Genomic DNA, 22,385 nt, shown 5'->3' with positions numbered 1-22,385 from the left:
AGTACTCCCAAATGGAACACTCTCCAAGTTTCCATGATTTTATTTAAAATCAAAATTTGTCTTGCAAAATCGCATGTCCAAATAGACTCTAATTCCCTTTTAATTAGGAGTATTATGGTTTCTAAGATTATGTCCATTAATTAAAGTATGCAAAAAAGCTCACCTAGCTTCTAAACTTGAAACAAAAATCAAGTATTCCACTGTTAAAATTGTCATTAGTGTCAAGTCATACCACTAAATCGATGTCAAGTGGTTGATGTCTAACACGTCATGTGTCAATTGTACGTTGCATGTAACAAATATCATTAAATTATAAATCTATCTTAACTATTGTTTCTTTTTTAAAAAATAAAAATAAAGCAAAAAATAAATGGGGTGACTATAATAAATGGAGGCATCCCCCTCATAGGAGATGAGTGCCCACAGCTAGGGCCTCCCCTCTTAGAGGCTAGTTAGGGATGGTCAACTTGCCTTTAGAGGAGGCTAGCCTTGATGGTTGCCACCAAATTTTCAAATTTTCTTTGAAGTCATGTCATATTCTACATATTTAAATTTTTTTATTTATGATAGATTTATAATTTGCCTCATGTAATATCAGTTAACACATGACGCGTTAGATGCGAGTCATGTATCATCGAGCTAGTGGTATGATGTAACACACTATTAATTGAACAACTAGTTGATAGGGAAACCTACTTAAACTTAGGTTCAATCTTAAAGACCTAATTATCAAAATTAAAAATCTAAAAACTAAGTTAAAATTGCAAGAAAACTCATGAACTAATCTTTTTTCTTTTTTTAAAAATTTTTTTTTTTAAATTTTTGAAAAAACTACTACTTGCTTACGAATATTGAATTTCTTTCTTTATCTAAGTTTAACATAAAATGTTTTAAGGAAAAATGAAAAGAACGAAAATTTGTAAGTAAAAAAAAAAAAAAAAAAAAAGAGAAACAAATAGACTCTAATTCCCTTTTTAATTAGGAGCACTATGGTTTCTAAGATTCATGTCTATTGAAGCAAGCAAAAAATTTCACCTAGCTTCTGAAATTGAAACAAAAATCAAATCTTCCTTTGTTTAAATTGTCATTCAATTAATTGATAGTGTCAAGTCATACCACTAAATTGATGACATATTGGTTGATGTCTAACACGTCATGTGTCAATGGTACGCTCTATGTAATAAATATCATTAAATTATAAATCTATTCTATCTTTTCTTTTTCTTTTTCTTTTTTTTTTTCAAAAAACTGATGACTAGAGTGAAGGGAGGCATCCCCTCATAAGAGAGGAGCTGCCACTCGCTCTCCACTCATAGAGGCTAGTGAGAGATGGTCAACTTGCCTTGAGAGGAGGCTGGCCTTGAATCTTGATAGTCGCCACCAAATTATTTTTCTTTAATGTCATGTCTTATTCTACTTTTTAATTTTTTTTTATTTAAGATAGATTTATGATTTGCCTTATAGAAGATTAGGTTAACACATGACGCGTTAAACGCGAACCACATATTATCGAGTTGGTGGTATGATGTAACACACCATTAATTGAACAACTAGTTGATAGAGGAATCTATTTAAAATTACGTTCAATCTTATAAACCTAATTATTGAAATTAAAATCTGAAAACTAAATTCAAATTTCAAGAAAACTCATGAACTAATCTTAATTAAAAAAAAAAAAAAAAAAAAAACTTCTTGCTTGCGAATCTTGAATTTCTTCCTTTTTTTTATATAAGTTTGGCACTGTATTTGAAGGTAACATAAAATGCTTAAGGTGTTTAACCTAACCCCATAAAACACATGAGAAAAGAAAAATGAAAAGAAAATAAATTTTGTTAAGTAAAAAGAAAAAAACTTGAGTAACGCAAGAGTTCTGACAAACGGTTTGTCGAGCTAATTATTAGTGCCCCCATCCCTCCTTTCTGTTTCTTCTTTTTTTGATGAGTTTGAACTCTTTTGGCAGGGCTTGTTCTTAGGAATAAAGTGTTCCCAATAAAAGGTAAGAATGACGTGGGCTTACAAACTTTTGTGCACCATTTTCTGGTAACTTAATAAGGCTAACAGGCACTTTCCCTTAGACCCTTTATCCAATATGCTTTGTGGGGTTTCCTAGCTTTTATATGGTCTCTCTTATAGTTATCTATCACACCCGAAACAAGATACGGGTAAATAGAACATATTCCTGTTACAATGTAGGAGTAGAATAAAGATAGGGGCCTACTTGTGGATTAAAGACATTACCCTATAGCCATACGTTTCCTTAGGTTTAGCAGGCATAGTGCCTGTTGTTTTTAAGCATATAATTGGATTTCCCATGTAGCCAAATGGAACCAACACACCCTCTTCATCTCATCTCACATGCTAAAGAACATGCCATTTTTTTAAATGTTAGGTTGTAGGAATTCCTCCAACTAGCCAGAAATTCACCTTAGGTTTAGCAGGCATAGTGCCTGTGGTTTTTAAGCATATAATTGGGTTTTCCATGTAACCAAATGGAACCAACACACCCTCCTCATCTCATCTCACCTCACATGCCAAAGAACACGCCACTTTTTTAGATGTTAGGTTGTAGGAATTCCTCCAACCCTGGTTGTAAGAAATATGGCTGACTTCTGCATAATAATGTTCATTACTCAATCAAGAGATTCCCCAATTCCCAGGCAAATACAGCACCAAGGCAACAGAAAATAAAAAAGCTCTCCACAAAAAAGGCTCAAGCCAGAAGTGCAATGCATATAACACCAGCAACATCAAAATATGTACAATAATAAAATTAGGTCTCAAAGACCCATATCAACATATCACATCTGAACTCCTGCATAATATGCGTATAACACTACACCCAGCCGATGCATTCACAAAAGTAACTGTACACTATGCTGTACATTGAATTCCCTGGAGTCACATGTCACATACTTGTAAATGCTCACCAAATGCAAGATGCTTCTTCCTCAGGCATTAAGGGAGTCCTACAGAGAGGACATGTAATGTTCCAATAGTCAAGCCACTTCTCCAAGCATGCTTTATGAAAAAGATGACCACAAGACAAGCGGTTAATCTCGGATTCAGGTTCAAACTGACTCAAGCACACCGAGCATTCGTCTTCAGGCTGTTTACAGCTATACACTGTATCGAACCGAATAGCCGGGCTCCGGCTCCGAAACTCCTCAATGTAAGTCTCAGAAGAAGTAAGACGGAATTCGAATGGCTCTGGGGGGTTTTGAGTGGAATCTGGTGATGGGGGTGAAGCTGATGATGATGACAGATGGATACCAACAATGTGAAGGATTGTTCGGACTATGCCTTTGACAATAGAGATGGATAGGGCAGTATTTACCAGGATTACACATAGTACTCCCTCAGATGGAGCTGGGAGGCTTGAGAGACCCATTCTGATCAAAATTTAATTTTTTGGGGGATTTGGAATTATTGCAAAAGTAAATATATTTTTTTAGAAAATAGAAGGCTCAAACTCAGCCCGGCTGAAAAAGGATTCTTAGAAACAACAAAATCGGGTGGAATTGGAAGAGGCAGAAAGTGGGGAATAGATTGTATTGTCAGTTTGATCTCTCAGAAAGGAACGAAACAGGGGAAAGGTGTCCTCACTCTCTTCTTGATACCTGATCCGAAATGAGTAAAAGAGAGATTAGGATACCACACAAAGAAGAAAATGACAAACAATTAATAAAATATTGAAAATAACAAATAGAGTGAGCTTAGACCTTAAAATTTCACCCACACAGATCATTTATTGACAACAATAAGAGAGCAAGAATCGATGATACAGAAATTGATCTTTTAAAAAAAGTACTTATGTATAAAGTGGCAAATATAGATATGCAAGAAAATTGGTGCACATCCCGTAAGAGAGAGTCATAAAAACTGATCTGCAATAAACCCACAAAAGGGGCATAATCCCTTAAATAACTGTAATTTGATATAAGCAAACAGAAAAGGAAAGAATTTTCTTTAGGTTTTAATAAGATGGTTAAAAGTGCCTCCTCACCACCACCCTTATGTCCTAGCAAGCTGTCTCCAATGAAAGGATTGGGGGGCAAAACAAAAAGAAAAGGAAAGAATTTTCTTTAAATCTTAATGAGATGGTTAAAAATGGCCCCTCACCACCAGCCTTATGTCCTAGCAAGCTGTCTCCAAGGAAAGGATTGGGGGCAAAACAAAAAGAGAAGGAAAGAATTTTCTTTATATCTTAATGAGATGGTTAAAAATGGCCCCTCACCACCAGCCTTATGTCCTAGTAACCTGTCTTCCATGGGAAGATTGAGGTAAAAACAGGGCTATATTCCCAATATTCCACAATTATGAGAGTAATTAAGGATTGAAAAAAATATATATATATGGAGAAACTAAAATGATGCAGAAACCATCCTGCGTCGTAAACCATGTTTGACGATAATTGAAAAGGGAAAATAAATAAATAAAATCCAAAGCCCAAGAAGAGTCGTAGAAGTCAAACTATTAAAAGGTTTGAACTTTCAATGGAGATGAATTAGCCTTGATAAAGCTTCTTCTTCATCAAGATCTAGCACAATTCAGACAGATGGAGATCATAAATATAAGAAAACATAGTAATATAGAATATGAAATCCTTACATAACATGATCTCAATCTACAAACCGATTTTCTAATCCAAAAACCCCATTTGACTACATCAAGGTGAAACAAGATCTAGATTTTTTCATGTGATTCAAACAACACAGAAGAAAAAAAGAATGGCCAACAAGCAAATCATTGTATTCCTTGAGGACCCATAAAAGGAAAACGAGCAAACTCTACAAGAGAAGTGAGTGTGAGAAAGACTTACACAAAGGTGAGCTAAGAGATACAGATTCTATCACCGAGATGAGCTTATGAACAAAAGATTCATGGGATCACAAGCATATACATGTGGGATTTTAGACGGTCATATAATGGCTGCTTTGTTCAAACAGCTTCTCCCTCGTATATATAATAGACGCCACCCACCTCCCACGATTATCAGCATCTAACCCGTTTGTCTTAACCCTGGTTAGCCTTTGGCCGTTTCCGGCGCGTATCTTCCTTCAACCATGGTTACTTTATATCATCACCTTTTCTTTCCTCCTTGTAAACCTTCTTTTCGATACCTTAAATCCCAGTTTAACTGTGTTAGTTAAATGGGATTTCGTGTAATGATGTTGCCCTACCTTTTTCGGATAATTGCAGAACCGGTAAAGCTTAGATTACCTGTCACATGAAGTTATCTATTACAAATACAATTAAACAGGAATCTAAATCTTCATTTTTACATTGAGTAAAGTTCAAATTATTAATTTTCAATTTAAAGAGTTAGGTTACTTTATGATCGTATTTGGTTTTGGTTTACAAAATATATATATATATAGTCTTGTTTACCACGCACAATCATAAATAATGTAGCATAGTAATGCCGCCTAGTATTAAGTTATTAAATATTAATTAGTGAGTGAAATTGTCAAAAGAGTAAAAAATGTCATCGTCGATAAAATGGATTGGACGATCCTAGATGAAATTGATGTAAGGATGGATTAAGAGCTTTTGAATAAATAGTTAAAGACACACAAATTGTGGTGTGGTGGACAAAATTGCATTTACCTTAATGAGTAATTGGATGATAAATCAATGGTATTCCATTTGAGGTGGTAGCTAGCAAGGGGACAAGAAATAATGGTCTGTAGAGATGAGCTAGCTAGCCTGAAGTGACAAATCTTGTCGGCTTTGCAAAATATGAATGCATGGGAGATTTCTAACCAAATTAAAACAGGCAAACTGCATATATACGATATGACAAAAAAGTCTTGGTCCTTCTCCTGCATGTCATTGTGAAATGGGTGCACATCATCCTCATCCTACCTCCTTTAATTTTCATCTTACTTGTTCATGGACAAGTGTCACGTATTCGCTGATTAGACATGTCATATATGTTGTTGTGTGTGTCGTGATGCCAACGTGTACCTTGTGGGTGGTATGTGTATTCGTCCCCCTGAGGCTGAGACCTGAGGCCTAAGGGTGCTTATTGTCTATAGCCATGAAGAATCTCACGTGCAAACAAGTGGGTAACCCCGCCTGAATTATGCATCATGGCCTTTACTACGTGTCGTCCTTTAAACGGGGCTTAGAAAAACGACACAAATTGTAGGGGGATGCTGGGGGGCTCCAATCACGGCCGGCAGTATTGTCCAGGTGGCAAAGTGTCGTCAAGGGGTTTGAAAATGGGACAACGTGGATAGTTAATGCAATGTAAAATGTATAAAGTCACGTCCCCATCGGTTTGGATGCACCCTCTTCTTCCTTCAACCTTCACAATCTATGAGATTCCTTTTCCAATTAAACAAAATAATAATAATAATAAAAAAGAAGATGAAGATAAATGTTTTCTTCATACGTGTACCCTTTTAGGGTTGCTTGCTGGCTTGAATGTGCATATGATGTCGTCCTATGTGGAGAAGAGAAGAAAATATCCTTGGTTGGTTGGTTGGTATGGAGTTGTTAAATTCTACACAACTCTAGAAACATCAAGATAAACAGGTTTTTGTCTGAATCTAAATCACTTGCTCATGTCACTCAACCATGAACAAAATTGTTTTATAAATCATATCACATGCAAAGCCTTTATATATAGTTAATTATGAATTGATTTCACATAATTCAAGAGTGATTAATTATTAGTACTCAATTTTCGAGTAATTCACACACAGTATTGTGCCTTAATTAACCCTATACATAATATCATATAATTTTTGGTGATAAAATGAAACTTTCAACTAGCTAGTTTTTTTTTTTTAATTAAAAAGGTGGGAAGGGGCGACCAGTGTAGTTTCTCCCCTTGGGCGTTACCATCGGAGTTCCCACCCGCTGTGGAATGTCTGGTTTGAGCCATAGCTACTACCTGGGAAGGCGAACCCGTCACCACAACCCCACAAAGGTGTGAGCCAGTAGAGCCCCTTCAAAGTAGCATCTGGTTCAGGCATCTACTACCACAAGCGGATTCGAACACGCGACCACTAGGATGAAAGAAATTCTTTTACCAACTCAACTACTACCCTTGTGGTTCAACTAGCTAGTTGAAACCTCTTTTTTTATTTTCCTTTAAAAAAAAAAAAAAGATACAAGGAAAGGGCATCATACATGGACATTAAAAATCATGTGAATGGTGATAAAATGTTGACCCATATAGCTGGCTTGAAAGCTATAATGCGACATATACCACTCACACACGCTCCCTTCGATAATAGGTACAACACTTCATTTGGTGCAGATTAATGTTATACACACCCTCACTTTTTTACATTAATTTTTGGAATATAATTATTTTCATTTTATTTGAAATGGAGAGGAGCCGATTAGTGCTAAATGAGGAGCAAAATTGTCCAACTTGCACTACCGGCTCCTCTCATTTGAAATTGAGAGGATCATTCTCTCTCAATTTCACGTATCCTTAATTATGTGATTTTTAAAATTATCCTTGAATTATGGATGAAATTTTAATTTAATAGTACAATTTTAAAAGCCACATAAAAATATGTGAAATTAGTATAAAAACAAAAAGAATGTGGGTAGCATTATTCATCAATTCAACGCTGCTTAAACAACCGATTGATTTGACTATGGATTAATGACGGATCACCAAATGGCATTGTTGCATATATCATTGAAATTGGGTAAATGACATGGACATATATTGTATGGACAAATCCAACTTTCAAACTTCATTTTGAGATTTTTTACAACTCGTAAACTCTATATTGTCTCATCTTTGAAAAGTTTGCTCTCCATTATATATGATTGACAGTGAAAGATATAACGTAGTACGTTTCTCTTAGATTATATATATAGATGTTTCTCATAGATTCTTGGAAGTCTGTAGACTCTACAAACATCTCAATGCATGGTTCCTATTTGTTTTCAAATCATGCGTCGATCATAATGGCTGTCAGTAATCCAACTTGAAATGTCCTGCCCACTCATGGTTTCCACGACAAACATACCAAACTAGGCTGGAAATAAGATTTTTTTTTTTTTTTCTCATTTCAAGTAAAAATGTAAAATAGATAGTATTAATATTTATTTTATAGTTTAAATTAAATTTTATAGAAATTAACACTATACATAATATCATATAATTTTTTTTTTTTTTTTTTTTTTATTTTTTTTTTTTTAAAATAGGTATATATATCAATAACTCAAAAATTGTTGGCATGATTAATTTATGTATACAAGAGAAGAAAAATAAAAAGAGTTTTGGAAGAGGACAGAAGTCACAGAATGGAGGGTAAAGTGGGCCAACCACCACATGATGCCATCACGTGCACAGACACACAGTCACGTGCTTACCATTGCCCCACTTTCAAACGTGTCAACCTTCTATTTGAAACCTCTCAACCGCACTCGTTTCGGTGTCTGTTAATTCCTGCGTTTTGTCCTGTGGCCGGCGTGACCTTGACGTCGACGACGATATGTTTTTTTTTTTTAAAAAAAACAATGCAAAATGAGTGGACAAAGCCAAAAGTTTATTATGAGCAGGAGTCAAGGTCAACAAATTTTCCGTAGGCTGATTTTTTTTTTTTTTTTTTCTTAAGAAAGAATTGGGGGCATAGGCATAGCCTACATCGGTCTCCTCCTCCACCTCCGTCCCTAAACTTTCACCAATTTGTAATAAGTTGTATGTGGTATAAAAATATTATGAAGGCTACGTGTGACATACAAAAATAACAAATAGATTTCTGCACTCAATTTTTGTTTAATTTTTTTTTTTTTTTTTTTTTGACGGAAATCATTGTGTAATCAAATGAACTGAATTTATTAGTTCAAAAAAAAAAAAAAAAAAAGCACTGATTTTCCATTTTTTTAAATAAAAAATAAAATTAGAAAGGGGTTTTGCTAAACCCTAGTACTATTTTCTTTGTACATTCGGTCCCTTCGTTGTCCTATGCATCCAAGTCGAATACCAAGTAACCCTATCTCTTAGGGGTGTCAACTCAGTTTTAGTTCTCGATTATTGGCCAAAATCGAGAACCAGGACCGGGTACCCCCTTTTTTTTTTTGGAAAACCGGAACCGGAACCGGAACCGATTACCCGGTTATACAATAATCGGCCGGTTCCGGTTGGTACTCGGTTATCCGGACTGGGTAACCAGGCTTAATTTTTGGGCTTATTTGAGGTATTGAGTCTAATTTCTGTGCTTAATTTAATAATTTTTTGCCCCTTATTTTTTTTTAAAAAAAAAATAATTAGTATTTTTGTCCCAATAAGTTGGGCTTTGTTGTGATTGTTAAAAAAAAAAAAAAAAAAATTGAATGTTTACAAATGCCATAAAAATTCAATGTTTAAAAATACCTTAAAAAAATTAAAATAAAAAAATATTATTTTATATATATACCCAGTTACCAGTTATAAGTGTCAAAAATCAAAACCAAAACCGGGTACTCAATTATCAGTTTTTTCTAACCGGTTTCAAAAGTAGTTTTCCCATTACCGGGTGGTACCCGATATAATTTTTTCTTTTTCTTTTTTTACACTCCTACTATCTCTAGATTGCCTTTGATTTATACACTCAGACCGAAGAGTAAACCTCTTATGCGGTCGGTCTGCAAAAGTGTTATTTTGCAGCAACTAATAAAATTGTTACACCTCAGCTAGATGCACTTAATAAGATAGGAACAGAAACACAGGATCTTTAAATCCAAAGACTCATGTTTTATCTTAGAGGCGTGCTGTCCGGCTCTCCCTCCCTCGCTCACTCTCTCCGGTGATGGCGAAGAAGAACCAGCAACCAGAAAATCCCTTTGGCCAAGATGAGCTTGTCCCCCTTCCACCGTCGTCGAGGCAACCCAGACAACCCACGAGCTTCTCCCTCTCCCACTGTCGTTTCCCTCCCTCTCCTCCCTTCAACCCACAGCCCACGAGCGCCTCCCTTCCGACTGACGAGCAGGGCCACCAAAAGAGGTAAGCCTTTTGGTACCGATAGACCATAGATGGAGAAAAAAATATGTTGGCTGTTTTTTGGATTAATGGCCGAAGAGTGGAGACTATTTTGTGGATATGTTGTTGCTGGGTTGTGATTTGGGTTGAGAAAAAAAAAAAAAAAAAGATCGGATTTGTTTTGGTACTCGGTTTTGAGTGTGGGTTTTGATTTTTGTTGTGGTTTTTGCTTGGCTTTTTCCTCATGCATTCTATATGTTTGATGAAATTTCCATGAAAAAGCTCTTTTTCCTCATGTAGTTTTGAGCTATGTTTTTCAAAGAATGTTAGCCCTTTCTTTCTTCTTGTCATTTAATTTTATGGTTTAACAAAATTCTTCTTCAATTTTGTTAAGCTGTTTTCCTTGTTATTAACAAAATTCTCCTTGTTTTCCTTGCTTTTGGCAGATATTGTGTAGGAAATACTTTTGGCAAGCACTTGCTGCATTTGTTGCATTGACTGGACTGGATTTCTTACTAAGGAGAGGAAGAACCGAAGAAGTGAATATGTGTTTATAGTTTAGATTATCCTGATGTAACCCATGAAGAGATGTTTAAGACACTTCCAATGTAGAATTATTGTGTAAATATCAGTTGGCTCAAGTTGAGCCAAGTATTTTGTTTAGATTTTTCATGTTTCTTCTCTTTTTCATGTAACTTGGCAATTGCCATATTAGGTGGTTATTGACAGAAATGAAAATTCGTTTATGAATATAGAAATCAAATCTTATTGTCAAATTGCTTGTTTTGTTTTACTTGAATAAGCAATTACCTCTTCATTTCAAATGAAATGGAAATATTTCCTTCTCCATGGGAATAATCCTTCTCCATATACTTATTAAAACTGGATACAATAGCATAAAAAAGTGCTACCTCTATAATTGGAAACAATAGCATTACCAACTAGTATGCATCTCCACAATCGGATACAATAGCATAAAAAAGTGCTAAAAACATTACATCAGAAAAATTACATGAACAAACGAAAAAAATACAGAACAAGGCACTTCCAAAACAGCAACTCAATATGTTGCAAATGTAGATGTTCCATTGATCTTCGACTAAGTTCTCACTTTGGTTCACATTTCACCATGGTCATCTTCAATTTGAGCAGGAAGGTCATCTTCAATCTCAAAAACAAAAACATAACCACAGTTTAAGATAGTAAGGCATTATCAATTTTAAAACTTCATTTAGGCAACACATCAAACACACGGTATGCATCTAAAATTGAGCATGTTATAACCATTCAAGCATGCTGCATTCAACTTTTGTGACAACATTCTCGTATCATACAGTATTATTTTGAATGAAAAGAAAAAAAAAATCAACAAACCACTCATTCTCATGGAAATGTCATCAAACATATAGAATGCATGAGGAAAAAGCTAGGCAAAAACTATCTAATTTTTTGTGTAGTATACAACCTCCGATCGGCCAACACTTACAAAACATCACTTAAGTCACGCACCTAAAATTCATTCTCATCCTCACAAACCCATAGCTGAAACCCAGAAAAGAAGGCTTCTTGTTAACAAACAAAAATCAGCCACCTAAATCAAAACCCAGATTTACAACTCAATAATCAAGAGAGCAGGACTTCGGAGTATTTTGGATTTCTTAAAGGGAGACCAATTTATTTGGTGTTTCAGTTTTATTTTGTATCTGTGTAGTAAGCCTACGTGTCTCTCAGCTATTGGTTGCTGTAAAAGGCTGGGTTTGCAGACGGACCGCATAGTAGGGGCTCCCCAGACCGAAATTTCACGTAATTAAAAAGACCCAAATTTTTTCTTTCTTATTTGGAATCGGTGGTATTGGTCTTCGATTGTCTCTGAGAAAGTTAAGATTTCAACTGGTTGAGCTATCGGTGAGTTGGGGCATGACTGAGGAAACCCATGTGGCAGAACCGGCAAAGGTTCCGATGAAGAGGAATATAGGGAAGAAGAAGGGCTCTAAGTCTAAGAAAAAACCCACAAATGCGATGATGCTACAGGGCATTGAACATGGCAAAAAGGGTAAGAAGATTGACAGGGAAATGAAGAAACTGTTTCGCAAGCGGGCACGAGAGTACAATTCGGACGAGGATGATGATGATGGTGATGGTGATGATCATGTTGACTAGAACCCTATGCCCGTGATCAGAGATGAGGAACATCCTGAGGAAGAAGGAGGGGATGTGAATGTGGATAATGGGGTTTCTGATGATGAAGAAGATGATGAAATTCAACTCGGAATTACGAAGTTTGAGGAGGGTTGTAGAGCATTCAAGATGGCATTCAGCAATATTATCATGAAGAGCGTGACTACTGATTCACTCGTAAGATAGGCTAGGATAACTGTTTAGTTGCTTTTTAATACAATGAGATTTGTATAAAGTTTGTCTTTTGCTTTGCAGGGTCCAGTTTTGTCGGCGGACAGGAAGCTCATTGCAGAGAAGCTTGCAGAAGAGGAGGCTGAACGGAAGGTCAAGGGGGAGGCCAAGAAGGAAAAACACTTGGTAATTCAATTTCAAAACCAGTTGTTATGACAAGCATAAGTGTTTCATGCGTTTGTGCTCATTTAAATCATTAATCTTCCCCTATAATATATGATTGGTTGCTTATGAGTTTTGTACTTTTCATTCATATGATATAGGTGGGAGAAAGGGGGCATGTCAAACCTGCTAATTATTTGGATTCGCAAGAGAAGTTTCTAATAGGCGTTGCTGCAAAAGGAGGTAATGCATTTATGTTTGTTACTTGAGATTTATGTCACAAGGGCACTGGTTTTATCAGATTGTTTTGCCTACTTTATAATAGTTCACATTTTCCATGTGCGTTGCTGGAGTTTCAGTGGTCAAGTTGTTCAATGCTGTAAGTTCTCCATGAAGATTTAACCATGTTTTGTTGCGTTTTAAGTTTTATTTTTTTTTTTTAATTTTTTTCTATTGCTGTCACATTCATACCTAAGCTTCTGTGCTTGATATCTTCATATCTTGTGCAGGTCAACAAGGCACAAAATGCTCAGAAAGGTTTAAATCCATCGAGGTCTAAAGATGCAAATGGTATGCTGATACAATTTGATATATTCTTATTCTTTGCCTTACTATATTTCATATCCATCTTCTGGGATTACGCTCATTGCCAGTGCAATTTATCAAGTGTTACAGACCCATGTAGGCATGTCAAGTTATACCAGCATATGTACATGGGGTGTTCTTAGATTGAAACTAGTGCATTTATATTATATTCGTTAATCTTTGGCATACACATTAGTACATCTCTTTTGAACTTCCAAATAAAAGATTTTAAATTTTTTTTCTGGACATTTTCTATTTTCTCGTCTCCTGACTGCCCACAAAAGCGTTGATGTGAACTACAAATATGACTGTTGCTCACAAATTCCCATTAGTATCAACATCTCCAAAAGTTTCCATCACCATGTCAATTTCTCTTGTCAATCCACAAACATCTAATTTTACATCTAAGCTCTAACTGCTTTGGTCACAGTGCCCAAGTGTTCCCTGTGACCTGACATCAAAGAAAGATGCATGTGTTATTTCTGTTGAAAGCTGTCATACTATCCTCATATCCATCTTCTTTCTTTTACTCCCTTTTTTTCCCTATGCTAAGAAGTGCAGCCCATGTGGTTTTTACACAAAAGCAGGAATGGCATTGTTGTCATGTGGGTACTCAAGTGAGTCAGCAATTTTATGCTAATTAAACTGGTTCCATTTGCATAAAATTATCTCATTTAGCAAAAACAGGAAAAAAAAGAAAAAAAAGAACACCGTGGTTATAGTCATAGAGGTTCAAGTCTGGCCGTTACATTTTTTTACTACAATTTGATCGTTACATTTTTCTTCCCTTTTTAATTTTGTTGGGTGAGACTGCTCACAAGACACTGTTTTGTTGATGTTGATTGCCATATTTGACTTCAGAAATTAAGTACAAACTTATTCTGTGGTCCAATGTTTAAGCCTCATTATGTAATCGTTAAATTGATCCACACTTGTTGCTAATACTAGCTCGCTAAAGTGATTCTAAGTGAGTATCTTTGAATATTACCAGCAATCAGGAAGCGGAGGAAAGAAACCTTCTTTTCAGAGTTGGGCAGGACATCAAAGCCAGCAGCAGCCGATACTCCCACTAAGGTAGTCCATTTCTTTTTCCTTCCTCTTTTTATTTATTTTTTTATTTTTATTGAGTTTCTTGCATTTATGTCATTTTATGTAACTGGGTTTAATCTGTGGATTTCGTTGAGTTCATACTGAACCTAAATGATGGAAGCTGCATGTCTCTCCCAGCTTTTAACATACATCCAATTGCAACTTTGAATTGACTGTTTGGTTTTGTGATATGCAGGGTCATACATCTACAGCTCAGACGGAGGCAGAAGGGCCTGCCTGGGCGCCATTGCGTGATAATTACATGTTGACGAATTCCAAGTTGAAGGACTGGGACAAGGTGCTGGTAAGAATTTTTTCTGTTATCTTGTTTAAATGTTGCACTAGTTGCTCTCTCTCTCTCTCTCTCTCTCTCTCGCTCTTTATCCTTTCAGATACATTTGGAAGTCTTTATTTCTCCAAGTGACATTTTTTCTGCGATAAACAACTGTAGCAGACGACGATGTAGGAAGGATGTCAGAAGATAGTAGTTCTGATGATGATTAATGTTTTGGAGCTCAGTAGGAAAAGATAAATGGGATTCTTTGTCAGGCAAACTTTCTACTAGCTTGGTGACATTGAAACGATGTAGGAAGGAAGTTATCTTTGTAATGCAGTATTTGTTTATCAATGCTCACAAGAATTAATGCTTATTATGCAAATATATGGCTCTTTTTCTACGAAATTTCTTTTGACCATAATGAATGCTGACTGATATTGGGAACTAGTGGATAGAATTTAGCAGTTCATTTTGATCAAACCCTGAAGCTTATGCTAGACTTTTCAGTGCGGACAGAAGGGCGAGACATGGGTTCATGGACATAAACATCATAAATTTCACCAACAATACAAGGTCCACCTAGAGGTCAGCACCAAAACAACCATAGATACTGGTGCAAAAGTGTCCTTGATTGTATGCAAAAGAATAACAAGCATTTCTGCATAAGAATATGTAGAACAAAATGACCACGTCATTAGAACAAAAATACAATATACAAGAGAAGTAAACCATCTTTCAGTCCTTTCATGGCAACTCAAAATAAGTAAATTCTTACACTGATGTGAAACCACTAGACTATCTCCTCTCAAAAGCATATATATAATCCCGTGATATACATGTTCACGAAATGTACAACATTTTTTTTTTCTTTTTTGTATTGTTTTGAGCAGATACAACAACACTAACTTAGGCGAACATAAAGATCCTACGCTGTACATGGGAAATTAAAAAGAAATGAGAGCATTACAAGTGCTAGCTTTTTAGTTGACCTGGCAAATGTGAGAGAACAGCCACCCCCACCATGCCAGCCATGGCAACAGCATTTATAGAGGTGACCAGAGCAAGGAATACAAGAAATACTAATTATTACGGTATTATGGCTGGAAAAAACCAATAAGGTTATCCTTTCCTAGAGAGTAACTGCACAAAGACAAGGAAACAAAAACCCATAGCCTTTAGGGGTGGTGGCGTGGTCTTTTTTGGATGGTGTCACAATCCATCAATCCTTTTATAGTGTGATGGAGGATCAAAATTCTGCTCCCGAACTTTCTTGCTAAACATTTGAACCCAGCATTTCATATCCACCATTTTCTCCTGATGAAAACCAAGGCCCCTGAGATACAATCATACACTTTGTCATTCCACAGGAAATATGCATTAGTTTCATCCATTGTTTAGGTGATAGTACGGATTTTTTGACATTGAGAGTGGTTCTTTCCTTTTACAAAGCATGGTTAAAAAATGTACTCTCAGTAGCTTCTGGTTTGGATCAATGGATCATAATCATAAGCTTCACCAGCTTTGACAAAGCGTCCCTTAACACGCCTTCTTACATCAGCTCTTGCTTTGCGAGAGGCATACCTCACTCTTTTCTCGAACCTAGAAAACAATTAGATGAAAGTTGAGACTACAAAAGCCTTGAATAGAAGATCGTGCAATTTTTTTTGAAAATTAAATAAGAGTCTAAATGAAAATGCCATAAGAGTCTAAATGAAAATGCCACCATACCAGCCAGGGTCAAGTGATCATATTTACAAGCATTTAGACTAATGATTTTAGTTGTTTTTTGCACAAAGGTACAGATATAGACATGCATATTGAAAAACATATCCATTTATCTATTAACATGTAACCCAATCCAGACAACTAGGTAGAAATTTAAGGGCAGAAAACTTCAAACTGACATTTGTTTTATTAGAAGAAAAGAAATGGAACCATGAAAATGTTAAAAAGGAATATACCAAACCCGAATAACTAGTAATGCTATGAAGAAATTTAGAAACACCAAACTCAAAAACTCTATTCTCCGGAGGCTATAATACAAAGAGCAAGTAAAGCAAGTAAAAGACAAAGTTGTCAACTTAACGATTACCATCAAAGGAGGTTGCAGTGACTCGTTGTACAAATATTTATATGTATTATCTATTTATTAGCAAAAGACTTACTTGCGTGCCTTCTTCTTTTCCTTGTAACGCATAACAGCATCACTACGGTTAGCAGAATTGAAGGAACTCTCCGGGCATGGAGGACCCCATGGAGGCTCTCCCATGAGAATCATTGAAGAAGCCCCACAATCCTGATATTCCCCAGCACTACTCTCTCCAGTAAGACCAGAAAATGAAAGGCTTGAATGCCCTTGCTTCGCCGTAAAACAAAGTACCGGTTCAGTCTTGGCACTAATCATTGAATCAGCAGATGCAGCATTGCTGCATGCTGGCTGTGTTGCATTGACACGTCCAACTGACGACCCCTGGAGAAGAAACATATAGATCTGATCATGAGTACATTTTGCAAAATGAATCAGAAAAGCTTCAAAAGTGTGGTAGAAAAGAAAAATTGTATCTACCATCACTGCCATACAAGAAAGAACAATCCATCAAGGACATCATACACATCCAATTGGTTCACACATGCTTGCAAGTGCAATATGTTGGTGAGGTTTAATCAACATTCAAATTGATGAAAAGGTGTTTAAGAAATTCTATTGGGCCCACCTCCAGGTAATAATTCCAAATTCTATTATCAAGTTAAGCAGTCATGCCATCATATGATCTCTAAATTCATACACCATATGGTAAAAGCTTAACAAGTCATGCATTCAAGAAAATACATGAAAGATCCTTGCATAAAGAAACCATCTGCATTAAAAATAACCTCTTAAAAGTTTCTATAAGTATAAACCAAACTGAAAATTGAAACTACACTCATCAAAAAAATATTTTGAAATTAATAAACAAGTATCACTTTGTCCTTTATTTATTGATCGAACAAGAAAGATGGCATAGTTTGGTATCTCAATACATTATGAGAAGCACAAACTTCAAAACAAGGCATTGACAGACTATTTGCGACACAACAGACTAAGCACCAATAAATGTAACATATGAGAAGCCTATACGTCAAGGAGGATATCATGGGCAGCATAATACAATTAGATGAGAGTTACCTCAGCAGCAACTGCACCCTGACAACTGGAATCAGCAGCAGACATGTCCTTCATCCCAAACAAGCTATCAATCCCACCATTCTCAAAAAGCTCTTCAGAATGACTTAGTGCTACACCAAAGAGTTCTTCGTAGTTTTCAAGATCCAAATCCACTTCATCCATATCGAAATCATCATAGAGATAATTTTCTTCAGAGAGTCCAGGACCTTTTGTCCCAGGACAGCCTACCTGCATATTAATAATGTAAAATTTGCATAAGTCCTTGATGAAGAAACCACGGAACTTTCACCATACACCAATTATGCACACACAAAGCTAGAATTTGGATATTTCAATTCATTAAAACATAGAATTGGAAAACGTTGACAAAGCATGCAATTTATGTTAATTTTGACCGCCAAAAAGACCATAAAAAATGTTTCACATAAATATTAATTTCTCATTCTACATCATGAAGACGTAAAGCTCAAAATTAAAATTCATTCACTCATCACAGCCATGGAAAGAGGGAAGGCCTGGATGCCATAGAGCTGATCTTGCACTATAAGCAACTGGGAGGCAAGTATCCCAAAATGAATCATACAGAAAGGGCAATTTATGGGACAAAAAGCAGAACCAGAGTCTTTAAGTCAGGCAGGAAGATACTGGTGGAACCACAAAGATTACACGTCTATTTCATCACACTCCAAAACTAGTTTAGCTTCAATGGTCAGTTTTGAACAAGATAAAATTGTTTGGAGTACCATTATCAATCTAACTCTTTTGTCCATCACAAATTGGACATTTTGATGAACGGTACATAAGCAATAACAGGAGGAAACACACACACACACACAAAAACCATATATACCTTTGTGACATATTGTAACTCATGTTAATTAATGGTATCTACTGTAGGCAGCCTGTATACAGGCTAGACCTATCATAGTATGAATTCAAGCTAAAATACATAACATTCTCAGCAATTTAAGAAACAGAGGGTGAATGAAACGGATCGACAGAAACAACCCAACATTCATACATAACATTCATACTATGATGGGCTAGACCTATCATAGTATGGATTCAAGCTAAAATACATAACATTCTCAGCAATTTAAGAAACAGATGGTGAATGAAACGGATCGACAGAAACAACCCAACTCCCAGCAAGCCGGCAATGCTAATCGTTGTATTGCAGTATATTTTTTGTCAAACTGTTGAGATTTCTCTATAGGAGATTTCAATGAAACTATTGATATATACCTTGGGCAAGGATGAATATGCGAATCCACCCGGCTGGTCTAGAATGTGATGCCCAGAGTTAACTTCAGGCACCGAAGATGACCCAACCCAGAAACTGGACTTCTCCATGCTGCACACATCATTCAATTCAACAGAACTAGATACATTTTGGGTTATGTTGTTTTCTGTAGGGCCCCAAGCAGTTTTTCCACTGTTCTCAGTTATGCTCATCAATCCCAATTCCTGCTCGCAAGTAGATTCACCCACAGAAGGGATATCTAAAACGAATGACCAGATTGAAGAAAGTTCTGCAGCTGACGGGCATCCAGAATAACAATTGATGGGCTGTCTCTTATGTGTTGAGGTTGAGGTAGAAGTGCCATGACCCATCCAATCACAATTCTGACAAAGAGAGACACTCTCTTGGGCACATCTTACTAATGCAGGTTGCGAGTTGCATCTTTCACATAATAGTGTTCTTGAGTGGCGTTTGGATAGGGCATTAGCAGAGTGGACATTTCGGTCACATGACAAACATAAGCAAGCAGCATCCGACCGGCAATATACCATGGACCTTTGTTCCCCACAAAAATCACATAAATAACCCATCTTTCAATCTATACTTCTCCAATTACTGAACTTCTTCTAGCCAAATTATATATCAGCCTACCAAAAGTAGCACCTTGCACGTACCACTATTCCTCCAAGTGTCCTAAAAACCTTCAAATCAAGCATACAGAAACAAGCACAACAAATCAGTATACATTAAACATAAAGGCTCATGAGATGGTTAAATTTTTCTACTTCTCTATACATAAAAGGAAAAAGGTCGATTTCAAAAGAAACTATTCTTCATCCAGAGTTCAAAAAACAAGAAGACAATTTCCTGTTGTAATATAACAAACCCAAGGAGCGAGGCAACTCAAATTACTGTTTAGCTCCGAGAAACTAAAGAGGGAAAAAAAAAAAAAAAAAAAAAAGAGAACTCTTTATATCACGAGTAAAGGGAAATGCTTCCGTCAATCACAAAAGTTTATCCATGAGAACAATATATTTTCAAAATAAAATTACATCTTTCTTCCCGAGAATAACATAAAAAGAGATAAAAGTTCAAGAGATTCCAGGAAAAATACCAACTTTACTGGATAAAAAAAAAAAAAAAAAAAAAAAATACCAACTTTATAAAAACGAAAAAGTGAATCAAACATGCTGGGTGCTTCAAAAAGAATATATCAGGATAGAAGACACAGAAATTTTTATAAAATCAAACTACCAAGTCCACCTATATACAGAACATATCACAAAATTCACTCCAAACTTTTTGAAAAAAAAGAGTCACAAGATTAAATCTTCAGAATTATCAAAAAAAAAAAAAAAGAAAAAAAATTCACAGCACAAAATTAAGTTCATAATTCTGAAAAATAAAAGGTACCCAAGTGATTATTTCTCAGCATGCCCAACATACAAACCATCACACCCACAAAGAATACCAAGGGCTAAACATAACAAATCTTACTAGGTAACAATTCAAACTTTTTTCTTGAGTTTATATTGCACCACCCAGAAGAGGGATTAGGAAGAGGAAGAAGAAAAAGATGATGATGATGATATTTATCATGCAAAAGAAGAAAAAAATAGCAGAAAAAAATTACCGTACGAAAAAGAGTGGACAAGATCGGTAAGAGCTAAGTTTGCAAATAAATTATTGCAAAAGTACACAAAGCCAAGCAACCCTGGGACGAAGATCTTTCCAGAATCTCACTCTTCTCTCTCTTCTCTTCTCTTCTCTCTGTGAATGTTGAGAAAGATATGAAGATAGAAATGGGGTGGGTGTGAGAGAAAGTATGTATATGTATGAGTGTATGTATATGTGTATGGGATATGTGACATCATGATATACCAAAGCTGATAAAAAAGTGCAGGGAGAGAGAGTGAAAAACTGAATAGAGTGGGGTAGGGAGAGTGGGGCCCAATGCCTTTTGGTAGTGAAAGGCGTAGAAAATAAAGGGTCGCCTTCCCTTTCTGGGCCCCTCCTGTAATAAATATCATAATGGTAAAGCTCTCTCTCTCCTCTCTCCCCCTCCTTGATATTTCTTATCTTGGTTATTTAAAGCTATGTTTGGCAAGAAAAGTGCTTCTCGTACTCTCTGCCGTGGACGAATGCTTGCTCAGTTTCTTCCACCTTCCTGCACATCTGTCCCTTGTTTTTTGTTTTCCTGTTGCAGATGTACGTAATTTTTATATAATATAACATATATTTGCGTTTTTTTTTTTTTTTTTTTAATCTCCCTACTATTTTCATTTAAATATATTTTTTTTAAAAAAATCTTGCAGAAAATCTAATGATAAATTTAAAAACTAAAAATAAATAAGAGAAAGAGAGAATAACAAGTATAGACTATCACATGAATCTATCTATAATCGTGTAAGTAATCACTAAACGGCGATTTGTATCTTAATACTTAATGTGACAAGTGTAATATGAAATGTTACGTTAATTTATAACAAATTTTGTTTATTTTATATTTAAGTATAGTTAACAATTTTTGACATAAATCGAATTAAACTCGATTCATATAATTTTATATCTATGCTTTGGCGTTATTCTCACTTGACCTTACACTCCATCCAAATGTTAGGCCTTGCTTTGTTAAGCAGTGGGCGATTGTTCATTATCTGGTCTGCTACCCAACCAGCTTGAAATCCAGTGGCACCAGAAAGTGCAAGTTTATGAAATTGATTTGGGACGTGACAGTTAGATTTGGTATAAGGATTTAAATTAATTTAACAAAGTTTTCTTCTACATTAATGGGTTTTGTTTTATCTTATTTTAGGGTTTAGTAAAATATTGAGTGGCAACTTCCCCACGTACACTAACAAATGTCTGCCACGTTATGATGCTGCTTTTTACATTCCTAAAATTTACAAATCATTACATGGATCAAATGATGTCATTGAAGACAGGATCACAATTTGACAAAACAGGATCACATGTTCTGTACACCTTTTTGTCACATAATTATATAATAATACACATAAATTTTTCTATCAATTAGATTAAACTCAGTATTTTTAAAAATGTTTTGGGTTTTCGTTAATATGTGAAAAATGCTTTTTTTTTTTTTTTTTTTTTTTTTTTTAAAAAACAATATATTTCTTATATACTTTTTAATAACATTAATAATAATAATAAAAAAAATGCTCAAATCATACAACACTTCTAGAGATTGAGTTAGAATAATTTCTATAACTCAATTTGAAAGAAATTTATATCCATTTTATATAAAAACGCTGCTAATTAAGTATCATGAATGATTCTAGAAGTTTTTCTTGCGTCACTCAAAAAATGAGGTACATTTTAAAATCATCATTTGATCACATTTAATATTTTGATAAATCATTAACTCAAAGGTAATTTTAAGAGCCACATCATTCTTAGAGAAAAATAAAAATGACACAAAATAAACTTGTAGCATTACTTAAGCATCATAGTCACTGCTATTTATCATAGAAAACTTTAAAACACTGAAATCCATCTTTCATTTTGGCCTTTTAAAGTAGGATTTGGCTTAAGTACTAAAAAAAAAAAATTCATGTGT

General features: G+C 35.4%; 2 protein-coding genes and 1 pseudogene across 3 annotated transcripts; 1 reads left to right on the top strand and 2 right to left on the bottom strand.

Annotated features, from left to right (window-relative positions):
- Positions 1 to 2,696: 2,696 nt before the first annotated feature.
- Positions 2,697 to 4,946, bottom strand: XERICO (RING/U-box superfamily protein). The gene is made up of 2 exons (XM_059596641.2): positions 4,820 to 4,946; positions 2,697 to 3,617 (listed from the first exon to the last, which is right to left on the bottom strand). Exon 2 carries the CDS (start codon positions 3,386 to 3,388, stop codon positions 2,924 to 2,926), a length of 465 nt encoding a protein of 154 aa, XP_059452624.1. The 5' UTR covers positions 3,389 to 3,617; positions 4,820 to 4,946; the 3' UTR covers positions 2,697 to 2,923.
- Positions 4,947 to 11,727: 6,781 nt separating this feature from the next.
- Positions 11,728 to 14,780, top strand: LOC132181152 (uncharacterized; annotated as a pseudogene). The gene is made up of 8 exons (XR_015912119.1): positions 11,728 to 12,289; positions 12,368 to 12,469; positions 12,607 to 12,688; positions 12,805 to 12,824; positions 12,955 to 13,015; positions 14,022 to 14,104; positions 14,316 to 14,423; positions 14,571 to 14,780. The product of XR_015912119.1 is annotated as an uncharacterized LOC132181152 (transcript).
- Positions 14,781 to 15,069: 289 nt separating this feature from the next.
- COL9 (CONSTANS-like 9) lies at positions 15,070 to 20,649 on the bottom strand. The gene is made up of 6 exons (XM_059594234.2): positions 20,439 to 20,649; positions 18,808 to 19,506; positions 17,563 to 17,790; positions 16,562 to 16,866; positions 15,864 to 15,995; positions 15,070 to 15,729 (listed from the first exon to the last, which is right to left on the bottom strand). Exons 2-5 carry the CDS (start codon positions 19,393 to 19,395, stop codon positions 15,866 to 15,868), a joined length of 1,251 nt encoding a protein of 416 aa, XP_059450217.1. The 5' UTR covers positions 19,396 to 19,506; positions 20,439 to 20,649; the 3' UTR covers positions 15,070 to 15,729; positions 15,864 to 15,865.
- Positions 20,650 to 22,385: the final 1,736 nt, after the last annotated feature.

Source organism: Corylus avellana, chromosome 5 (assembly GCF_965113065.1).
Source record: "Corylus avellana chromosome 5, dhCorAvel1.hap1.2, whole genome shotgun sequence".
In the NCBI taxonomy this organism is placed as follows: Eukaryota; Viridiplantae; Streptophyta; class Magnoliopsida; order Fagales; family Betulaceae; genus Corylus; species Corylus avellana.
Note: the sequence above shows the minus strand (reverse complement) of the source record. Positions and strands in the feature narration are given on the sequence as shown.

What these genes read in the sequence shown, in the direction of transcription:
- XERICO (XM_059596641.2), bottom strand. Translation starts at nt 3,388, where the DNA reads ATGGGTCTCTCAAGCCTCCCAGCTCCATCTGAGGGAGTACTATGTGTA.
- COL9 (XM_059594234.2), bottom strand. Translation starts at nt 19,395, where the DNA reads ATGGGTTATTTATGTGATTTTTGTGGGGAACAAAGGTCCATGGTATAT. An exon ending in CATATTCATCCTTGCCCAAG is followed by an intron (nt 17,791 to 18,807) that starts GTATATATCAAT and finishes ATTAATATGCAG; the next exon opens with GTAGGCTGTCCTGGGACAAA. An exon ending in AGGGTGCAGTTGCTGCTGAG is followed by an intron (nt 16,867 to 17,562) that starts GTAACTCTCATC and finishes TTTCTTCTCCAG; the next exon opens with GGGTCGTCAGTTGGACGTGT.